This window comes from Annulohypoxylon maeteangense (assembly GCF_022496945.1).
Source record: "Annulohypoxylon maeteangense strain CBS 123835 unplaced genomic scaffold GGS22scaffold_1, whole genome shotgun sequence".
Taxonomy (NCBI): Eukaryota; Fungi; Ascomycota; class Sordariomycetes; order Xylariales; family Hypoxylaceae; genus Annulohypoxylon; species Annulohypoxylon maeteangense.
This window is the reverse complement of record NW_025953248.1, coordinates 2362910-2381625: the sequence shown is the minus strand read 5'-3', so window position 1 is coordinate 2381625 and position 18716 is coordinate 2362910. Positions and strand designations below refer to the sequence as shown.

The 18716-nt window shown below is 47.5% G+C and overlaps 7 protein-coding genes across 7 annotated transcripts; 5 read left to right on the top strand and 2 right to left on the bottom strand.

Moving 5' to 3' along the window:
* Positions 1-449: 449 nt before the first annotated feature.
* Positions 450-1199, top strand: GGS22DRAFT_183536 (gated mechanosensitive channel; the record flags this gene model as incomplete). The annotated part of the gene is made up of 4 exons (XM_047964106.1): positions 450-607; positions 673-873; positions 938-1082; positions 1140-1199. 4 exons carry the CDS (start codon positions 450-452, stop codon positions 1197-1199), a joined length of 564 nt encoding a protein of 187 aa, XP_047824024.1.
* Positions 1200-1626: 427 nt separating this feature from the next.
* Positions 1627-3887, top strand: GGS22DRAFT_150171 (uncharacterized protein). The gene is made up of 2 exons (XM_047959275.1): positions 1627-2106; positions 2174-3887. Exons 1-2 carry the CDS (start codon positions 1794-1796, stop codon positions 3355-3357), a joined length of 1497 nt encoding a protein of 498 aa, XP_047824023.1. The 5' UTR covers positions 1627-1793; the 3' UTR covers positions 3358-3887.
* A 1566-nt stretch (positions 3888-5453) lies between these two features.
* GGS22DRAFT_150170 (uncharacterized protein) lies at positions 5454-6052 on the top strand. The gene has a single exon (XM_047959274.1). The coding sequence runs from the start codon at positions 5579-5581 to the stop codon at positions 5873-5875; it is 297 nt and encodes a 98-aa protein (XP_047824022.1). The 5' UTR covers positions 5454-5578; the 3' UTR covers positions 5876-6052.
* A 2282-nt stretch (positions 6053-8334) lies between these two features.
* On the top strand, positions 8335-9845 carry GGS22DRAFT_150168 (fungal hydrophobin-domain-containing protein). Its single transcript, XM_047959273.1, has 3 exons — positions 8335-9151; positions 9233-9287; positions 9341-9845. Exons 1-3 carry the CDS (start codon positions 8450-8452, stop codon positions 9457-9459), a joined length of 876 nt encoding a protein of 291 aa, XP_047824021.1. The 5' UTR covers positions 8335-8449; the 3' UTR covers positions 9460-9845.
* Positions 9846-10068: 223 nt separating this feature from the next.
* On the bottom strand, positions 10069-12025 carry GGS22DRAFT_150166 (heterokaryon incompatibility protein-domain-containing protein). The gene has a single exon (XM_047959272.1). It carries the CDS (start codon positions 11892-11894, stop codon positions 10185-10187), a length of 1710 nt encoding a protein of 569 aa, XP_047824020.1. The 5' UTR covers positions 11895-12025; the 3' UTR covers positions 10069-10184.
* A 579-nt stretch (positions 12026-12604) lies between these two features.
* On the top strand, positions 12605-14408 carry GGS22DRAFT_9308 (uncharacterized protein). Its single transcript, XM_047968448.1, has 2 exons — positions 12605-13429; positions 13494-14408. The coding sequence occupies exons 1-2, from the start codon at positions 12757-12759 to the stop codon at positions 14246-14248; spliced, it is 1428 nt and encodes a 475-aa protein (XP_047824019.1). The 5' UTR covers positions 12605-12756; the 3' UTR covers positions 14249-14408.
* A 510-nt stretch (positions 14409-14918) lies between these two features.
* On the bottom strand, positions 14919-17543 carry GGS22DRAFT_177194 (topoisomerase II-associated protein PAT1; the record flags this gene model as incomplete). The annotated part of the gene is made up of 2 exons (XM_047963496.1): positions 14919-15207; positions 15259-17543. 2 exons carry the CDS (start codon positions 17541-17543, stop codon positions 14919-14921), a joined length of 2574 nt encoding a protein of 857 aa, XP_047824018.1.
* Positions 17544-18716: the final 1173 nt, after the last annotated feature.

Below are 18716 nucleotides of genomic sequence, written 5' to 3'. Positions count from 1 at the left end.
TTTAGTGGACATAAGTGCCATTGCGGCGTGGTCCCGCCCTAAAAGTTTAGCTGGATGGGGACTTCCAATAGAAAGTTTCAGCGTCTTTGGGCTTTGCACTAATCTAGATAAGGCTGCTTAAGCTTCGTTTCATCTACCCACTCATTGGGCGATTTCCGCACTAACCCGTAACTTGAAGGTCGCCATTGTCTCCACGAGAGAGCACATGAGTTGGATGGCGCCGGCGATCGATTGATAAGGCAGGAAGGATGGGTAGAACAAGTAGGACAGGTATGACAAGACCCTGTATTACAGAGCTTCGTAATTTTAATTCGTGTTGCGTGCATGTAGTCAACGACATTTGAACCTTTGGACCTCCGTCAACATTCCTACAAAGCATCCTACAGGAAACAAAATATTATATCTTCTGAAATTCTAACATCACGACTTACATCGCCTGTCTCCCCACAATGCCTAACACGTGGGATTTTGAAGAGGGGGGCGATGAACGTAATGAGGAGCGACGTACCTTGCTAGAAGAAGGTGAACAGAAAGCACAGCGTATCTTTTCTGGCTTCATCGAATTCGCCTTCTCTGGTAACATTCTTGAAATTGCATTTGGCTTAATGTCAGCAAAAAGAAATCCAGACCCCCTACTTAGGGGACATAAACCGTTGACACTGGTCTCAATAGCCTCGCAACGTCGTTCACGGCCCTCACTACTTCCCTCGTAAGCGATATACTTCTCCCGCCACTCTCTGTCATTCTTCCATTACGAAGGAACATGAACGAGAAGTTCGCAGTGCTAAGACCGGGGCCGAACTATAACGACGAAGATGGTTACAACACTCTAGATCAGGCACAGAATGACGGTGCTATCGTTCTAGCTTATGGGTATGACGAATTAAACATTTCGCCACTAAGTAGGGACCATAGAGATTGACATGATGCATGCCAGTGTGTTTCTCAACCGAATCGTCAATTTCTTAGGTATCGGCATAGCTCTCTACGGCTTGGCAAGTTTGTACCAGTATCTGTCGAACGACCCCATCATCAAGCATACAGTTAAATGTCGATACTGTAAAAAAAGCATTGGTTCGAAGGTTCGTGCTTGCACTCCGCCGATGTTTGTCAGGAATTCGTGAGTCTGACTGATCTAGGCGATCCGATGCGTGAATTGCACTAGCTGGCTCGACGGGCGCGAAGAGCGGATGCGATAGACGGTTCGACGGCAATCAAATGGTGCTCAAAACATTGAAATGGTTGGACATCTCGCTCTACAGAGACTGCTTAGGAGTCGGCTACCAGTCGGATCCTAGATGGACATCAGTGATATTAGAAGGACACTACTAAAACCTTTAACAAGACAGTACTCATATCTCGTATCCCTATAGTAAAGATGGCTGTATGGATTAAACAAGTCTAATTAGCAGTCTTGAGAAATAACAATAGACAAGGTTGATGTTGTGAGACATGAAATTCAAAATTAGAAAAGTCGAGGGCCGGGTTACTCATAAGTGAGATAACTAATAATATGCATATACGTGACGACATTTAACAAAAGAAGTATGACATAAGGGGGCTTTCGTGCATTATATAAGCTTTTTAGGGTGGCATCCAAGTTTTAATCCTTGGCTATCCCTGGCTCGAATTTAAACCATGACATCATCACTAGTTATAAGAGGCAGTTAGCTCATACCAGCATACTACTAGAACATCTCCATTAGTATCAAATATGTCCCGAGTCAACTGCCAAGTCGGATTCTTGCAAGCAAACTTTTTGGTCCGCGTTCGCGGCTATTTCTTAGACTAGGATGTCTGATGAGTCTCGTCCTGAATTTTACGGCTTACAGCGACCAGCAACGGCGACTCTCCCACAGCAGCCACAGCAACAATCCAGACCTCAAGATGATGGGGAATCTGGTCGACGTCGTTCTAGCTCCGATCCTACGGGTCGGGGCCGCCAACGACCAGGTTTGGCGATAATACGTCCTCGCAGAGGAACAGAGGGTTCTGGTATGCCTGCAATTCCCGAGAATGTGAGACCTACCAGTACCGCCCTCTTCCATGGTCCAAATGGACGTACGGAACTAGATACAAATCTGGCAGACATACTGGATGTCATTGGTGAGTATACCATCAAGCAGTGATACAATGTCTGGATATGGTGTTAACCGTTCGTCGTGCTCGTCAGATCCCGAAGTATCTACGTTGAATAATGTTACCAACATACAAAACTCCCTTTTCATCCCATCTCTCGGCAGATGGATCAATCGGCGCCCGACTTACCAGCTGTCTATGGCACCTAGAGAACCTAGCATTCGAGAGCAAACGATTGAACAAGAAGAGTTCAATTTTGAACATGCCGTTCTGCCAGATGGTGTATTCTTGGAAGGCTGGGACGACGACGAGAAGGCTGAACTGAACGACTACGTGCGTCACATGCTGCATTCACGACGGTCTAAGTTCAAACGCAGTATGAAGGCATTCGGCCAGTACGTCAGTAAACCACTCGGTTTCCTGGTTACATTATACGCAACGCTCATCACCCTGTTCGGTCTGGCTTGGGTGCTGTTTTTGATTGGTTGGATCTACGTTGGTGAGGAGCAGGTCTACGCCATCAACGTCATCGACTATGTCTTAGTTGCCCTTTTTGCTGTTGTCGGCGATGGCTTAGCGCCATTCCGTGCTGTTGATACCTATCACATGATTTATATCGCACACTATCACCGCTTAACGTGGAAGTTGCGTAGGAAAAGGCGCATGGGGAAACTCCGCGACAAGAACGATTTGCCAACGAATGCGGACCTCGAGGCGGCGCGCGACGAGATCTCGGTTTTAACCCCAGAACAGGAGGCTCGGCTCGTGCACCACCAGACCAAGTTCGCCAAGTCCCACACTTTTTACAAGCCACACGAGACCAAAACGCACTATGCTTTTCCCTTAAACTGGTTGGTCGCGATTGTGACATTGCTAGATCTTCACTCGTGCCTCCAAATCTCACTGGGCGCTACAACATGGGGTATCGACTATAATAAGCGACCGATGGCATTGACAGCGACAATTTTGAGCTGTTCCATCACGGTCAATATTACGGCGGGGATTTTAATTAGCATCGGCGGGAGGCGCACGCGGAAAAAGGATGTAGTCGAGCGCATGTTCCGGCAAGATCTAACGCGTGAGGCTTTCGACAAGATTCGCGAGAAAGGCAAGAAGCAGGGTGATACCGGAAAGCAGCTCAAGGCTGAGCGGGCTCTCGAAAAAGCTCGGAAGAGTGAGGCGAATGACGACACCCCCACGGATGCCGAAATTCGGGGTATCCCGATAGAAGATAATAGGAATGATGATGAGAAGGGTATATACCCGGATGTGCGATGATATCAAAATATACGCGAGCTAATGTCTAATGACTTAGTCTTTGGGTTTCGGTAATTTTAGCTTTTAGACATATGGAATAGAGGTCAATTTGTTGGTTATCAAGTCTGCGTTCTGGATGATTTTGAGGTACCTCGTTACTTACGAATAAGGGGCTCCGGATATTATTTTTGCTGCATACCCCTGATTAGCTAAGCAAAATAGAGTCCTACGCCGCCAAGGGCTACAAGGGTCAGGTTTCATTGAAAGATCAAATTTCCATCATTTTATTCCACCAGCTGCGCATATCTATCGGTTTACTTAGAATCCTTTCAAACGACTTCTTATGCAGTGTTACTCACGTATTATCAACGAAATCAAAGTCGGCCTAACATAGCAAGAAGCCCGTCTGCCAAGTGTTAGATACAAACAGATACCCCTAGCCGTTTTTACTACTTTCAGTATGATGGTGCGATATAGGGCTGATGATATGGGTCTTAGCCACACTCGATTTAAGAGGTTAAACTAACAATTGGCCAATTTACCACAGCCGCAAATGTGCTGTGCCGTGAAGGTATCAGTGGCTAAACAGAACTATGGCTCATGCTGCGAACGCGATGACATACGCGAAGAGGATCTCGGCGGCCGTCCCGGACACAGCCTGGGGATTCAAGATATAAGAATTTGAGGAGTGCTTGCTCGGACACAAAGGTTCAGAGATGCCGAGATATAATTCGAAATCGCGACAACTTCCTCGAAACGTTTAGAATGGTGGGCATACCGAAAAGTAACAGATGTGATTTTTGCAGGCGGAGGAAAACTAAGGTCAGTCGATGCCTTCAAGTTGTACCATACCCATACCAATTTGATAATCAATTGCGCTTTTGAATTAACATACCAACCCACAACTTAACCTCGTTAATTGGCCGATTAATTCCATGTTCTAACTTTACTATATAGTGCGACGAGAATTGGCCGACCTGTGGAACCTGCAAAAAAGCAGGCAGGGAATGTTCGGGTCCTTCTAAATATGTCAAGTTTGTACACAATGGGAATCACACACGGCGAGTCACTCGGTGGGGAGACCTAACCCAAGAAGAAACCGATGCAGATTCAGCAGATGAGCCATTGGCACCAATGCGAAACACCAACTCGAAGACAAGTTTATTACATCTTAGAAATAAAACTATGACAAGCGGCGCAACATTCTCGAAGTTAAGACTATATACCCAGAAGCCCCAGATACCAAAGAAACCTCCTGGAACTCGGTTTGATCTATTAGGGAGTAAGGTAGTGATGTACCTGAAATCTAGCGAGGGAACGGGATATAGCCTTAGCACCTGGCTCAGTACGCTAGGATACGTACCACCCCTACTCGAGGGAAATGAAGCCTTATTCGATGCAACGAATCTTCTACTATCCACGTGGCTAAAGCTTTGCCAAGGAGCGGATAAAGATGAATTATTCGATCTATCATCTTACAATCGTGCCCTTCGAAGCTTGCAGAAGGTCCTCAACGATCCACACGAACAGACGTCAAACGCCACGCTAGCCGCGACCATTTATCTTCAGACCACCGAAGTAAGCGACACTCATTTTCCATGAAAGAGGTACCTTCTAATCGCCGAGCAGTACATTTTTGATTATGCAGGAAGTGTCAATCAAATATCCCACTCCAATGGCATTTATTCTATCCTTATACAGAAAGGACCACCAAAATCTGGAGACCAGCTCGGAGCTCAGCTCATGCTCGACGCCTTTGCTTATATGGTAGCTTACTTATATTTCCGGTGTTTAAAATCATGTTAACTAATCGAATCCATAGTTTAGTCTAGTGGTAGCGGGTAAAATCGACAACTTTTACGTGTATCCCAAATGGGCACAAGCACTTACGAATTTCTTTGCTCAATGGCAGACCCGAACGCCATGGATCGTTGAAATGTCTAAATTACTTATCCAAGCTATGAATCTCGCGGAGACCATTAACCGATTCTCTCAACTCTGGGATGTGCCGGCATGTCTACGAGATGAACAGGAAATCGAGGATCTCTCCGCGGCCGTCGACGACCTTGGCATGCATTTCCGGGAGCTCTATGAGTCTACTATAGAGCCTCTTCTTCAGTATAACCTAGTCTACGAGGTTCCGGATCCGGAGTCGCCTTTTGGAACGAGATACGAGTTTCCCAGCGGGACGATAGCTCTGCACTTCGCGAACGTGAACTCATTCAACATCGTGGTAAATCGGATGAGACAGGACCTTAACAAGATGCGAGGCTTCGATGACCCAACCCTAGAAGTGGAATGTTTCGAGTGGAGTTGCAGGATCTGGCGAACTTGTCAATACGGACTATCGCTAAAACCACTTTGCGCGGTATCGTTCAATGACCCGGTGCGCATATCATACTTGGCCGGTGGGGATGCCGAGCGCAGATATATTCTCGATTTTCTTAAAGAAGCGAACAAGTTTCGAACACAGCATACAGCTGAGTTGACGGACGAGTCCATTAATAGTTCAAAAGGATGGCTATTGATGGGACGATAGCCAATGAAGTATTGATCGTGATCATGATCATAAGGAACATTGTCACTTCATCCCAAGCTCACAACTGATAACGAGACGATGCTTATGTGAAGAGTTGAAGGGAAAGCTGGCTGCTACTCACCCACGCACCTATTAGTTCAAGGTCAGAGTAATGATTGCCCAGGTAGGTAAGTAGTGGCTAGAATATCAGCAATTAACATCATTTATGTTTTATGGTAGTAATTCACAAGTACCATTGACTTTATTATATCCAATGCTCATCCATGCCAAGAGGTCATATTAAACTCTACCGAATTAGGCATGGACTAAGCTCTCCAGCTCTTCCTATTGGTCCATTCATAGTTTAGGGGGGTCACAAACTTTGTCCCGTGACCGCGCTCAGAAGATAGGGGTAATATCTACAGCAGCGAGAATTCTCGATGCAAATAGACGCATAACGAATGTCTTTGATGATACGGACCAATGCTCTACGAAGAACTCCCTTTCGAGATCCGTAGAGTGAGGTAAGATAGGTAGAGACTGCTTCGCACCGTTGCAGAAGTTGTCTTTAGCAACCATAATGGTACCTTTGATTCAGTTTGCCCTCGGCTCGCACAGCCTGCATATATTCCCGGCTTCGTGTCGAAAGGACACCGCATCATTGGACCAACGCATCCGACTTTGCTATCAGATTCTATCGGATCTTGTCAACGCCACAATGCTATTGTATCAGCTGAAGTGCTGACCGTACCCCATAACCATGTGAAGATCTCGTCCAAGTCGATCTACAACGCCACCTTCCAGGACTACGCAGACTGCTTCGCGGGGATATATCTATGTGTCATTCGTATCACCCGAGCTATCTCGATCTACGGCATTTCCATGTATCCTGTAGATGCGGGCGATCTTATTGGAACAAAATATGTAGTCAAAACCCGATCATCCAATTGAAGTTCTAGTGATCTACAATATCTGACTGTAAAATGTCTATCCTAAAGCCAGTGAAATTCCATCTGATCCTTATCGTCAATGCCATCATCGAGAACGTTACTTAGCCGTGAATATGATCAACGTAGCTGAAAGAAGAGAGCGCCAAGGTTGGAGTAAAGAGAGTTTACATGATGTCGGTGGCCACTTCGCCCGTGTGTGATATTACTTGAAGGATTGGATCTCCTCTTCGTGGCGGATGGGATGGTCGTGGTTATCAAATTGCACATTCAGTAGGTACGAGCTTTCCCGCATAACTATTGACGTGTTGCATCGTATCGTCAAAGAATTGAACGGAGGTAGATATTGATACATAGTCGTTGTTGGATGTTTGCACACCTACCTACTAGGTACCTAGTCATTAAGGTAATGGAAAACATACTGTTTTATATTGAATTGCAAGATGTCGTACGAAATACTTGCGCCGGGAGTTGTATGATTAGCAAAGCAAAAACTTCCAGTTTGTTCACAGATTGGCAGCTCAATGCAATAATCTCCAGTGTCTCATACGCTCGGAGATATTTTGCATCCGTTTTATTAGGAGACTCGGTAGTTTAGGTCTAAGAATCAGCCACGATCCGTCGTCCCGGCGCGATGGTTCCCAGGAACAGCTCCCAGAAAAGCCAAGTCGTGCTTATAACAAAAGCAAACTCGCACATTATGGAAAAGAAAAATACTCCGCGGCGCCAGTAGCTTGTATCAATAATAGCCCGGCTACCGAAAGAGGAAACCTCTCCTTTTATCTAGTAGACGCGATCATGTCGATCATTCTCAAAGGTGTCTTAGAAATTGAGTCTAGCTCTATTATGTAAGTAGTCTTATTGAAACCCATGAAGCTTCCCATTGGGTTGCCAATATCCTTAGTTTTGTTTATATTCTAAATACTTCATGGCTTGAAGCTAGTTCTTAATGTGTGTCTTTTCTCGTAACCGCCGTCGATGGCGCCGCCGTATCTGACAGCGTCACAAATATTGTGTCGATCTTGCCTAATATCAATCATTGCCTATTCTTTTTCTAAGCCGTGTATACGAGAATATCGAAGTAAAGAAACTCATCTGTTAGTCTTTAGCCACTTAGGTATCAACGATGTGTTATGATAGTTGTCATGTTAGACTGCCAGTTTGTGAGGATGCATCTCTTTTCTTTTTACTAGGTAGGGAGTGATCGGTTTTCGAGTAAAGTACATCTATCCTGTTCGAATCGCGTGTATGCAAGTGATACTTATTCCTATGTGGCTTGTAGCGCTTGGTGCGAATTATTTAGATTTCTAAAACAATAACTACAAGGCTGAATCATAGTTACTGTTTCGGATGCGGAGGCAAAATGGTGCGTGTAAGTATTGAAGTGAGATCTACGATCTTGCAGTAGTTAGCTTGCCGTTGCTTGACTAGGTAGATCGCCGAGCTTCACATGGCGATGAAAAATCCATACCCGTGGTAAGTTATAAGAAGCGAGTTGGCCGTCGTTATTTTGGCATATCATCCTCACTCACAAACTCATCAGCATCTTCACTTCCTCACTTCTCATCTCTCTTTAAATAATTCCAACTATTCGCATAACATCTTTCATTCACATACTTGCCTACCTAATTTACCAAACACAATCAAGATGCAGATCAAGACTCTTCTCCCCGTTGTCCTCGCAGCCGTGGCTACAGCCAGCCCGGTAGCAAAGCCCAACTACAAGACTTCCACCCCGGAAGCGCAATACCCAACCACCACTGAAGAAGTTCACTACCCAGCTTCTACCCCAGAAACCCACTACTCCACCACTACTGAGAAGTCCAAATACTCTACCTCTACCCCGGTAGCCCAGTACCCGACGACCAGCGAGAAGAAGACCAAGTACTCAACTTCTACCATGGAAACTCATTACACTACTTCAACTCCCACCCCTGAAACTCACTACTCAACATCGACCATCGAGACTCAGTACCCCGTCTCCACCCCGGAAACCGTCTACACTACCTCAACCCCAGTGATCCGATACCCTACCTCCACTCCCGAGACCCACTACACCACCACAACGACCACCTCTCAGGAGACTACTTACACCCCGACGCCTAGCAAGAAGACCAAGCACACCAAGACCAAGGAAGAACACTCCAAGACCAAGGAAGCGCACACCAAAACTAAGGAGGAGCACTCTAAGACCAAGGAGGAGCACTCTAAGACCAAGAGGGGTGACTACCCAACCACCAAGTACCCAGCAGAGACCCCAACCACCACTTCCAGCACCGGCTACGCTACTTCCACCTCTACCTCCTCGTCCGAGGGTGGCCTTTCCAAGGTCTGCCCTGGCGGTAACACCGTATGTGATTCATATAATTTCTATCCCACTCTTTTGTTATTCTAAGACTCTTTTAGAATGCCTGTTACTGACTTGCACCAGCCTCTCTGCTGCCAAGTCGACGTCGACGGTATCCTTGACCTGACCTGCGCCAGCCGTAAGTTTTCATCGCACTCCTGAGTGATTACCAACACGCTAACCCACAAATAGCCGGTGTTGATCTAAACAGCATCGAAGACTTCACTTCCGCCTGCGCCGCCGACGGACTAACCGCCGAGTGCTGTGTCCTACCCATACTCGGCGAGGCACTCCTCTGCACCGCAGTCTAAGCAACAAATTCTAGGAGGGAGGGGGTGGAAGAAGTTACGAACATGACGGATTTCCAATAAAAAACACACATATACACGGCTCATTTATTAATACGGTTTCGCGGCTTGGAGAACTATTAGACGTCTTCCGATTTGGACATGGCGTTCGCGCCGGGGTCGGATTTGACAACATTTAATTCTTATCGTTCTTTGTACTCGGCCTCGGGTCGACATATTTTGGCATCGTTGCTTTTACATATCATTTATAGTTCTATCAGGTTTTTAGCTTCTCATCAAAAATTGAGCCCTCATTTCGTTCACTCTGCCTGTGTAGCATGTCTTTTGCTTTGTGCTCTCGTTGTTCTGAGCCCCTTTTTGGGGACCCACCTTTAACCCCTGGAATCCCCACGTACGATTAAAAGCAGTGTACTTCCCTTGCGTGGTAGATTGATGAACTAGCATCACTACTTTCGATAACTTACCAAGATGTAAGAATAGAATATTGATATTCGAAATGGTAATCACGGTAATTGATTGAAAAGAGGAGTTTATACGGTTAGTCGAGGTCATCCTTGCAATCGGTCGCTTTATTAGAGTGGACATGAGGTGCAGAATAGATGATACCGATGCGAACATAAGAAGAGCATCTATCATATCACTAACAGATATGTCTAGATATAAAGAAATATTGCTCTGAACGCACCTAGGTAATGGCACAACCAAACTCTTGCTATACGATGAAGCTCTCAGTGTATCCATATGGCCTTTTCCTTGCCTTTTGCCTTGCCACCTTCGAGGAACTCCCCCTGCATGATCCCTTGGATGTAGCATGGCCCGAAGAAGTCATAATCTAGTGTGGTTTCTTGAGTATTTTGATGCTTTCTTAAGGAAAACGGTACCTTTCCCATGTTAAAAATCCATATCTCATCGCCAGGCTGTGTTTCGAGGTGACCGAGACCCATCAATCCCGTCTCCGTTATGAAGAAACTTTGCTGCATTGTTGATGCGACAATTGACTCTATAGTGTGATTCTGCTCTCCAGTATCCAAGTATTCGAAGACCGCCTCGATATCGTCTGGGGCTACCGGCGAAGTGACTTCCCAATCCCTTTCTCTTATGATATTATTCAGCATAAGCAAACCGAAGTCTTCCCGTCGGGTTGACTGCATAGTATCCCCATTCTCCATTGTAAGAGAGTGCCACCGTCGTATTATCTTCGCGATTGCACTCGTATCCTTAATCCAGTGTTCCTCGTAATCCGCTATCTTCACGACGTCGACGAATACTCCATCCAGACCTAGAATCTTTTCCACATCGAGGTTAATTGAACTCGGCGTCAAGCCCTGGTTGGCGTTGGAATTCTCGTAAAGGTTGCGATCAATTGTCCATGAAGTCCAATAATTGCGATGTGTATCTAAGTCTAGAGCCCAACCAGGTATTCCGGGTGTTGCGCATGACTGTGCTACGCGTGGATTCATTGAAATCGGCAGTAGGTTTCCATAAAATCGAATTAAATCCTTCGTGGCTATCTCGTAAACTTCATGAGTCTGAATGCTGTAGTCACATCTCTCACTATTCGGTAACAGACCGGGGGCATTAAGGCCAGTCAAGGCATAAACCTGGTCTCGGGGATCGGTAGCCTGGCGACCACGCCAACGGGTCATGACGCTAATGGGATCATGCTTCAGATTATTCGCGTTTGCGAGTCCTTTAACTTGTCTGAATATGTTGAAGACGCTCCACTGGTCTTCTGGGCGCAGACGGGAGATGATCTCCAGCTCCGAAAAGGTTGTAAAGGTGAATGTACGTGCGCCGACGAGAAATATATCCCAGGATATTTCAAAGGGACCCCATATGACTGTAGATTGCCTCGGCAAGACTGCTTCTTGTACGGTCCATATCCTTAACCACCAAGGACATTCATAATAACTCATAGACCGTAGCGCTGCTAAGAAACGCATAGATAAAGCCTTCGACTTCGTGAAGGTTGGTTTAGGATGTTCTTCCTGTGATCCTGTTTTCAAGAAGGCGCTGATATATTGAAAGAAATCGACGACAGCTGCAGCATCTTCTGGGGCCAGGTTATCTTGTAGTTCTCCAAACCAAATTAGTCCAGATGAGCACCTGGAGTAGATTTGCCTCATCAAACGTACTTGGCTCGACTTCTCTTCCTTATTTTTCTGGTCAATGCAGAGCTGATCGATCCACACTGACCTTGCGTTGGACGTTAGACGTAGACGGTGCAATAAGGTGTGTAAATTCTTCGTTACTCCAACTTTGCGACCAGAGAGTTCGATATCGACGAGATTGGTGAAGTCGCCCCATACATACGAGACTGTCTCGAAATCGGAGACCTTCGACAGAGAAGCTACGCGAAGCTCGCATTTGATTGGAGTACTCGCATCTCCTGGTAATATTTTTAGAATGCGGATTTCATTGTGTTGAAGGGTATTCATGGCTAGTACCTAGACATTAAATAGAAGGTTCAAGTAATTGTGTAAATAAGATAAATTCTATGATATGGAAGGTAGGGCTGATGTATTTTGATCGCGTCGCTCCTTGCCGGTCTAGTTCTAGTGAGGTTCATGTACGATACATTAGCGACGAATGAGAATCTGGAGCACATCGCATTCTTCTAGGGACACCGGGACGTTGCATACATTATGCAGGCAGGCGGCAGGTGTCCTTGTAGTGTATTGCAGCCTAATAACTAATTCGTCGACATGCATCTTCTTCATGGCAATGCAGCAAGGCACCGTTCATAACGAAAATGGACTGAGATCAAAAATTGCGCTCCCTACGATCCACGTGGGATAATAGAAAAGGATTGACTCCGCGATGTGCAATGCAGGTCTCTCCCCTTGCGAACCCCAATGCTTGAGCTGAGGTGCGCGGAACAAGGTAAGTATGAAGAAGAAAGGAAAAAAAGAAGATTGAAAGGACGGGAGAGAAGTTGGTATTTATGCCTTTGGGAAACGCGCTAGGGCGGTAAGAGCGGCAGAATTCTGTGCTATACAGTGGTCAATGCTTCAAGGTTTAATTTCTTGCTCTAGGTACGAAGTACCTATGTATGTACATATGTACGTACCTTAGGCTTAGATAGGAACAATATCTGATAAGATAAGAAAATGCCCCTCCAAAAAGTCATTTTCACTGAAGCTTTACATGGTAATCGTGCCGATGCATTCATCATAATCCCAAGCTAACTAATCGTAAAAATGAGTTGACTTGTTTCCTTCTTTATTTTAAATACAAATCGATATCAAATAATTGGGAATTCGATCTTTACATTCATACTCCTACGCAAAGCCAGCCACCATGTCGGCAATGGACATCGACAGCGGCTCCTCGAAGCCGCAATCGCGAGCCACCGAAATTATTAATGAGGACAACACCACGACCACCACATCCTCGCCCTCAACAACCTCCTCCAAGAACACCTCCACAGCCACCCCCAACAAAGACGACGATCCCGACCCCATCGTCGCTAGCTACGACGTCTACACGAACGCGCCCCTAGCCGATAACCGCAAGCTTCTCGTACTCCAATACCCGAACAAGCAAGGCCCTGTGCGCTCTGTGTACCCGCAGTTTAGTGAAGTGCGACTCAAGACAAAATCGGGCTTCGTCGAAGTCGACGTGCCGATGGCCCATGGACACATAGACTACGACCGCGATAAGGGAATGAAATGGGGCAGCGCGCTAGCGCGCAGCACGGCAGCGAAGAACGGAGGCACCCATGGGTTAGCTGGCGGTTTTGGCGTCGGCGTACCTACGAGATCAGCCGCCGGCGGAGCAGGACGGGGTGCGGGGGCTGGGGCTGGAGGAGCAGGAGGGAGCCGGCAGAACGATTGGCAGCATGAGATCAGCATGATGGACTGGAGCGAGGCCGTGCGCCAGGACAAGGTCATCCGGACGCAGACACTGGGCGGCCAGCTCGCGATCGAGAAGGAGACGAATTGTCGATGGATGGTTGGCGTGTTTAAAGGAGGTAAGTTTATCTAGTGCTATACCATACTCTACAACTTACTCATAACTAACTAACAACCCTCCAGATCAACTACACCTCACCCCCGTGACATCCCTAATCCACCTCCGCCCGCAATTCCACCATCTCGACGCCTACGCCGAACAAGAGCGGCTCTCTCGACCGCGCGAAGGCGGCAGCAGCAGCGGCGCGGGGCCCTCCTCCAGCGGACAAGGCGCAGCCGCCGCAGGCAAAGAAGGCCAAACCCCGCAAGCGAAAGCGATCCACATGACAATCAAGAGCGCAGGCCAAGGCGACGGCGGAGCCAGCGTCGACACGATGGTCGAGCGGTTACGCAAAGTGCAAACCGAGCCATGGACGCGGCTGAAGTACGAGCACGAAGACAGCGACAAGTCGTGGAACATGTTCGGCAGCAGCCTCGTCTACGGCGACGCCCCCGCACCCGCAAACGCGAAGGCAGAAAAAGACGGCGATAGTAACGGTAGCGTGGGCAAGGGCAAGGAGAGAGCTACGAAAGCCGACGAAGAAGATGAGGAGGAGAAGGAGAGGAAGAAGAAGCCGATATACAAGACGCAGTGGGCCGAGGACGACTTCTTAAAAGCCGTTAGCGGGCTGAGCAGTGCGCAGGGAGAGATAAAGCCCACCGACGACGATGTCGAGATCAAGGCCGAGGTGTTTCACCAGGGCGGCGTACCAGCCGTGAAGAGAGCCCCGGCTAGTGCCGCTAAGGGAAAAGGAAAAGCTGTAGCAGCCCCAGCCACGGCTTCGGGTGCGAAGAAGCCTGCAGGTGTAAGGGGTAAATCCGTTGCTTTTAAGGAATAGATAAAAATAGGGGTTGGCTGGGATTTTGGTTCAAGGGGTGGTAGATCATTTAATGCATGGCTCGGCGTTATTGGTGCTCATCTAGCACGCATTGTAATTCATACAGTTGCCTACCTAGTACCGTGTACTCTACATAGGTAATTTCTGAAGTATTATCTGCAATACAGATGATTTGATCAGATACTCTTTTAGAATTACGTGCATTATCACAGAAGGGATCGAAATCGACTGTCGTAATGAGATCAGCCATAGGACAACAGATGCCTCATTTCATGCCAATAAGCTAAGCAATAGTAGACGCACTACGCACTACTTGTGGTAGCACAGAACCATCCACCTGAGTCCAGCCAGCTTCCTCTCTAGGCTTCGTCCCAACCGGATACGGATATCCTGCGATCTAGCAAGAGTTTAGATAAGCCCCCTTTCACCCGCATCCATCCTTTTCTGTACGTAGAGTCCCGAAAACTCCGGTATTTCCTCCACACCCTTTGCATAGCTTTTATCACTTTGCGACGTTGTTTACGCATAGAAGCGGCGTTAGACATATCATCCAACTTTTGCTCCTAGTTTTCAAGGCCAATAGGCTGATAGTAAATTGCACGGTACGGTAGTGTCCTGAGCCGCTTGTTGTGCGATATGGTTGTGTTCAAGGATTCCTGTTGTCCAAGACCTACTCCAACAGTTCGACGTCAAGACCGATAGATCGCATGAACAGGTTAACATTGTCCAGGCGCGTCTTCGCCATGTCAGGGGGAAGGGTCTTGGAAAGGCTATAGGTGTCCATGACACGGTCCTTCACAGCAAGGACAAGGCGTTGCTGTTCTTCCAGACTAGCGCCAATACCAATGGCTGCTAGGAACTGCCATACGTAGATATCTTCCCCGGAAGCTACGGTGCCAGGGAAGATATGGGGAAGCGTGGGCTCTAACGCATCGAAGAATTGGTTGAAAGTGCCGACCCTAAACAATGTTAGTTACTAATACGTGTGTAATGGTCAGTAATACACTCACCATTGCTGCCATGTCTGCTCGGTAGCTTGCCCGGCCTGCTTAGCTAGTTCAGCACGACTGAGTATCATGGTCAACATCGAGCAACCAATGCGCGTCCGACAGACAACGTCCAAGTTCAAGTTCTGGGTCATCAAACCAAGCACGCCAGTAACAATGTGAAGTTCTGAATTGCCGAGCAGGTGGAGAAGGCTTGGCATGACATACGAACTAAATAGCTCGATGTTCTCACGAGTAGCGGCGTTGACATTAATAGGCTCCCCGGTCTGCATTATCGCACCGCGTACCACATCCAGTTGGTCAAGGTGGAGGACAATAAGAGTCAGAATCGTAGTTTGCTGTTCAAGGGTGAGGAAAGTGAACACGCGGCTGATGATTTTCTTGCCCTTGGGATAGGAGAGGAATGCGATGAAAGGGTGAGTCGATGTCGCACCGATAGGTTCGTGCACCTTGAGTTCGTTCCAGAGTTGCTCATTCAGCTGTTGCAGCTGATGTTGTAGCTCGGCACGTCGCTCAAAGTCCGGGTCCGGGTTTCCATTGGACGGAGGCTGAGGCATGTTTCGGTTCACGTCCTCCATCTTCATGACAGTCAGATAAGCCTGTTCAACGTTCTTCAGTGTCTCCTTCTTATCAGTGCCATTTGCCGTCGGGTGTGAGCGATGACTGCTAGTAGGTCGGTTCGCGTCGGCACCGCTGTCAGTACGCTTAATATTCAGGAGAGGCTTGGGGGTCTTTGCGTTGCTAAACGAGATCTTTCCTAAGCTACCTTCAATAACCAGTTGCTTATTCTTGGGCTTATTCTTGGCAGCTTCGACAGCACGTTGAACCTGTTGTTCCATACGCTGCATGTGATTTTCTGGGCCTCTGCCTTGACGCCTCATGCCTCCGTGGCGATTACCTGTTTGGAAAAGGTACGTCTGTGCAAAATTGTTCAACGGCTGGTTCGGGTTCGGCCGCTGGCCTGCTCGTAGAGAACTCAAGACCTGATAGTAGAAATCTTCTGCAAGAGCAGCATCGGTGCCGTGTTCGCTGGGATCACCGGTAGCTGAGACGAGCTGTTGAAGTTGGATCCTAGTAATGAAACTCTTGTCCTGGGGTGTCATCAGGCCGTTATCCTTTGACAGAACATGGATCTTATGGTTCCGTTTTGCTCGTCTCGCCTCAGCCTCAAGAAAGGCCGCCTTCTCCTGCTCAGATAAATGCGAGAGGTGAGGCTGGTTCGTACTGACTTGAGGCTGTCGACCGAACGAACCTTGAGATCGGTGATTCGGGTGTGTTGGCACGTTAATTCTATTAGCATCCCCGGGTACACGGTTGGGATTCTGGAGAATCTGTGTTGGGAATCCCATGGGAGACGGTTGGGACGGTTGGGACGGCTGGGGTAGGGGACTAGGCACACCTGGTCCACTAGGAGGCGCGTTCTTCGAGGAAGGGCGTTGCAAAATAGAGATAGGGTGTCCATGGTTTACCCCATGAACACCTTGGTGATTGTCGGTGGGATAAAAACCCTGAGGTGGACGGTTGTCCGGCTGTTGTTGGCGGTAATCACCAGACTCCTGACGAGAATAATGGGTTTGTTGCGTAGGTTGAAATTGTAATTGAGGTTCAGGGGCAACCATATGTGTGGGCTGCAGCTGTGGGAGCGGCTGTTGGGGCTGGGCAGGTGCCTTCGCCTGGGCTCGCATCGCGGCTTCGACCTCCTCCAAACTCATCATCTTGCGACCTGTCGACGCCGCCGGAGGCTGGGAGACCAGTTGAGGCTGCGGTTGCTGTTGCTGTTGAGGCTGAACCACTGCTGGACCAACAGATCGTTTCGGCTGGACTCCCCATATCGAAGCGTCAACTTGAAGGTCTGAGACCGGTACAGGATCCTTGTACTTCTCGTAACCACTTCTAGCCGGCCTAGGAGCAGGTGCGGGCTGATACGAGTAGCCCGGGCCGTAGTGTTGAGTCGAGGTTTGAGCCGGCTTCGGGGTCGGCATCTGACGGTTGAAGCGCAAGTGCTCCTCCTCTATGGCATCGGCAACTTTTGCGGTTTGGCCAAAGAAATCGAAATCCTTGCCTACAGGCGCATGTGAGACTCCGCCGGAGCCACCACCAAAAGTGTCGTCATTGAAAGCATCATCCGTCTCATCCAACTGATCGCCCAATCCATCATACGTATCCTCAAAGTCTAGAGCATCGTTGATTTCGTCGGCGTTTCGCGAAAGGTCAGCGAACGGATCGTGGGACTGGCCGAAGCCAGGAGCCGCCGTGTCATGGTACGAAGAGTTCGCGTTGTAGGACATGGCGAAAAAAGAGAGGTTTGTAGTACTTTGGATATGTTCCGACTACAAAAGGAGGGTGAATCCCTCGGTCCTTGGATTAAGATACAAGGAACTAGTAGGACTAATTAGTACGGGGAAGTCAAGTGGTGGTAAGGAATTTGCTTAGTAGCACCTTAAAATCGGGCATAGAGAATGAAAAAAGAGCGTGGGAATAAATGGCCGTAGATGTATACGGAAAATGATCGTAATGGTGGAGGGGAAAGAGAATTATAATCGAAAGCGCATAGACAATGTAGGAAGAGCTTTCCACGTATGATACCTTGGGTAGGTAGGTGGAGCTTCGGGTAGGGCTGAACGCGCAAAAAATGTATTAAGTGCGGATGCGGGCGCAGGATGACAATGTAGTAGAACGGGTGTTTCGGTGTTTTGGAAGATGAAAAGAAGGTACCATGAGTCAGTAGGGAAGTTCGAATATCACTTACAGCTAAGAGAACTGGAAAACTTGGTAGATCATGTGTGAATAGGCTTGCTTGATCATGGTGCGAAAATCAACTGGGATGGAGGGGCGAAAGGTCGAAATCGGGAATGCGATAGAAATATTTGGACAAATATAACTACAGCTTCGTCGAGTGAAGCGAATAACGCACTATTATCCTCCCAGTATCGACAATGACAAAAGAATATAATAAAATAATAAAGGTGGAAAAATACGCAGATACAAGTTTGGTGAAAGAGAACGTCGTCAACTTTGTCGGGATGAATTTGACACACGAGACGACGAAGTTGTTCCCCAAGCAATTTGGTGGAATTGCAGAATATCCATGGATGGATATCGGCCTGAAGATCATTGGGCCAATCAACGGAATGACAGGGGACGAGATTTACGGTTAGATGTTAATACGATCCGGGCACACGTGACATCATTCAGAGATCTTGTCAAAATATGTACCCAAGTACATAGATACACAGATACATGACGGTATAATGTATCTTTCTTTTACAGTCAAGTTCTCTTGAACTGATATATCAGTATCTAAAAATGCGATTATTCCTATTCAACAACATTATTTACAATTATTCAGGGTTGCGAGTTTAGTAGTCAGCATCGTAATAATGTAAATATTTGAATGCCTAGGTCCAATCACGTGTTCGGCTTAATAGAAGAAACGCTTTATACATAGAGGAACGAATACT

Excerpts from the sequence above, each read along its gene's own strand:
- GGS22DRAFT_150171 (XM_047959275.1), top strand. The coding sequence starts at position 1,794 with ATGTCTGATGAGTCTCGTCCTGAATTTTACGGCTTACAGCGACCAGCA. Across the intron at positions 2,107-2,173 it reads AGACATACTGGATGTCATTG|ATCCCGAAGTATCTACGTTG; the intron begins GTGAGTATACCA and ends CGTGCTCGTCAG.
- GGS22DRAFT_150170 (XM_047959274.1), top strand. The coding sequence starts at position 5,579 with ATGAGACAGGACCTTAACAAGATGCGAGGCTTCGATGACCCAACCCTA.
- GGS22DRAFT_150168 (XM_047959273.1), top strand. The coding sequence starts at position 8,450 with ATGCAGATCAAGACTCTTCTCCCCGTTGTCCTCGCAGCCGTGGCTACA. Across the intron at positions 9,152-9,232 it reads TCTGCCCTGGCGGTAACACC|CCTCTCTGCTGCCAAGTCGA; the intron begins GTATGTGATTCA and ends GACTTGCACCAG. Across the intron at positions 9,288-9,340 it reads TGACCTGACCTGCGCCAGCC|CCGGTGTTGATCTAAACAGC; the intron begins GTAAGTTTTCAT and ends ACCCACAAATAG.
- GGS22DRAFT_150166 (XM_047959272.1), bottom strand. The coding sequence starts at position 11,894 with ATGAATACCCTTCAACACAATGAAATCCGCATTCTAAAAATATTACCA.
- GGS22DRAFT_9308 (XM_047968448.1), top strand. The coding sequence starts at position 12,757 with ATGTCGGCAATGGACATCGACAGCGGCTCCTCGAAGCCGCAATCGCGA. Across the intron at positions 13,430-13,493 it reads GGTTGGCGTGTTTAAAGGAG|ATCAACTACACCTCACCCCC; the intron begins GTAAGTTTATCT and ends ACAACCCTCCAG.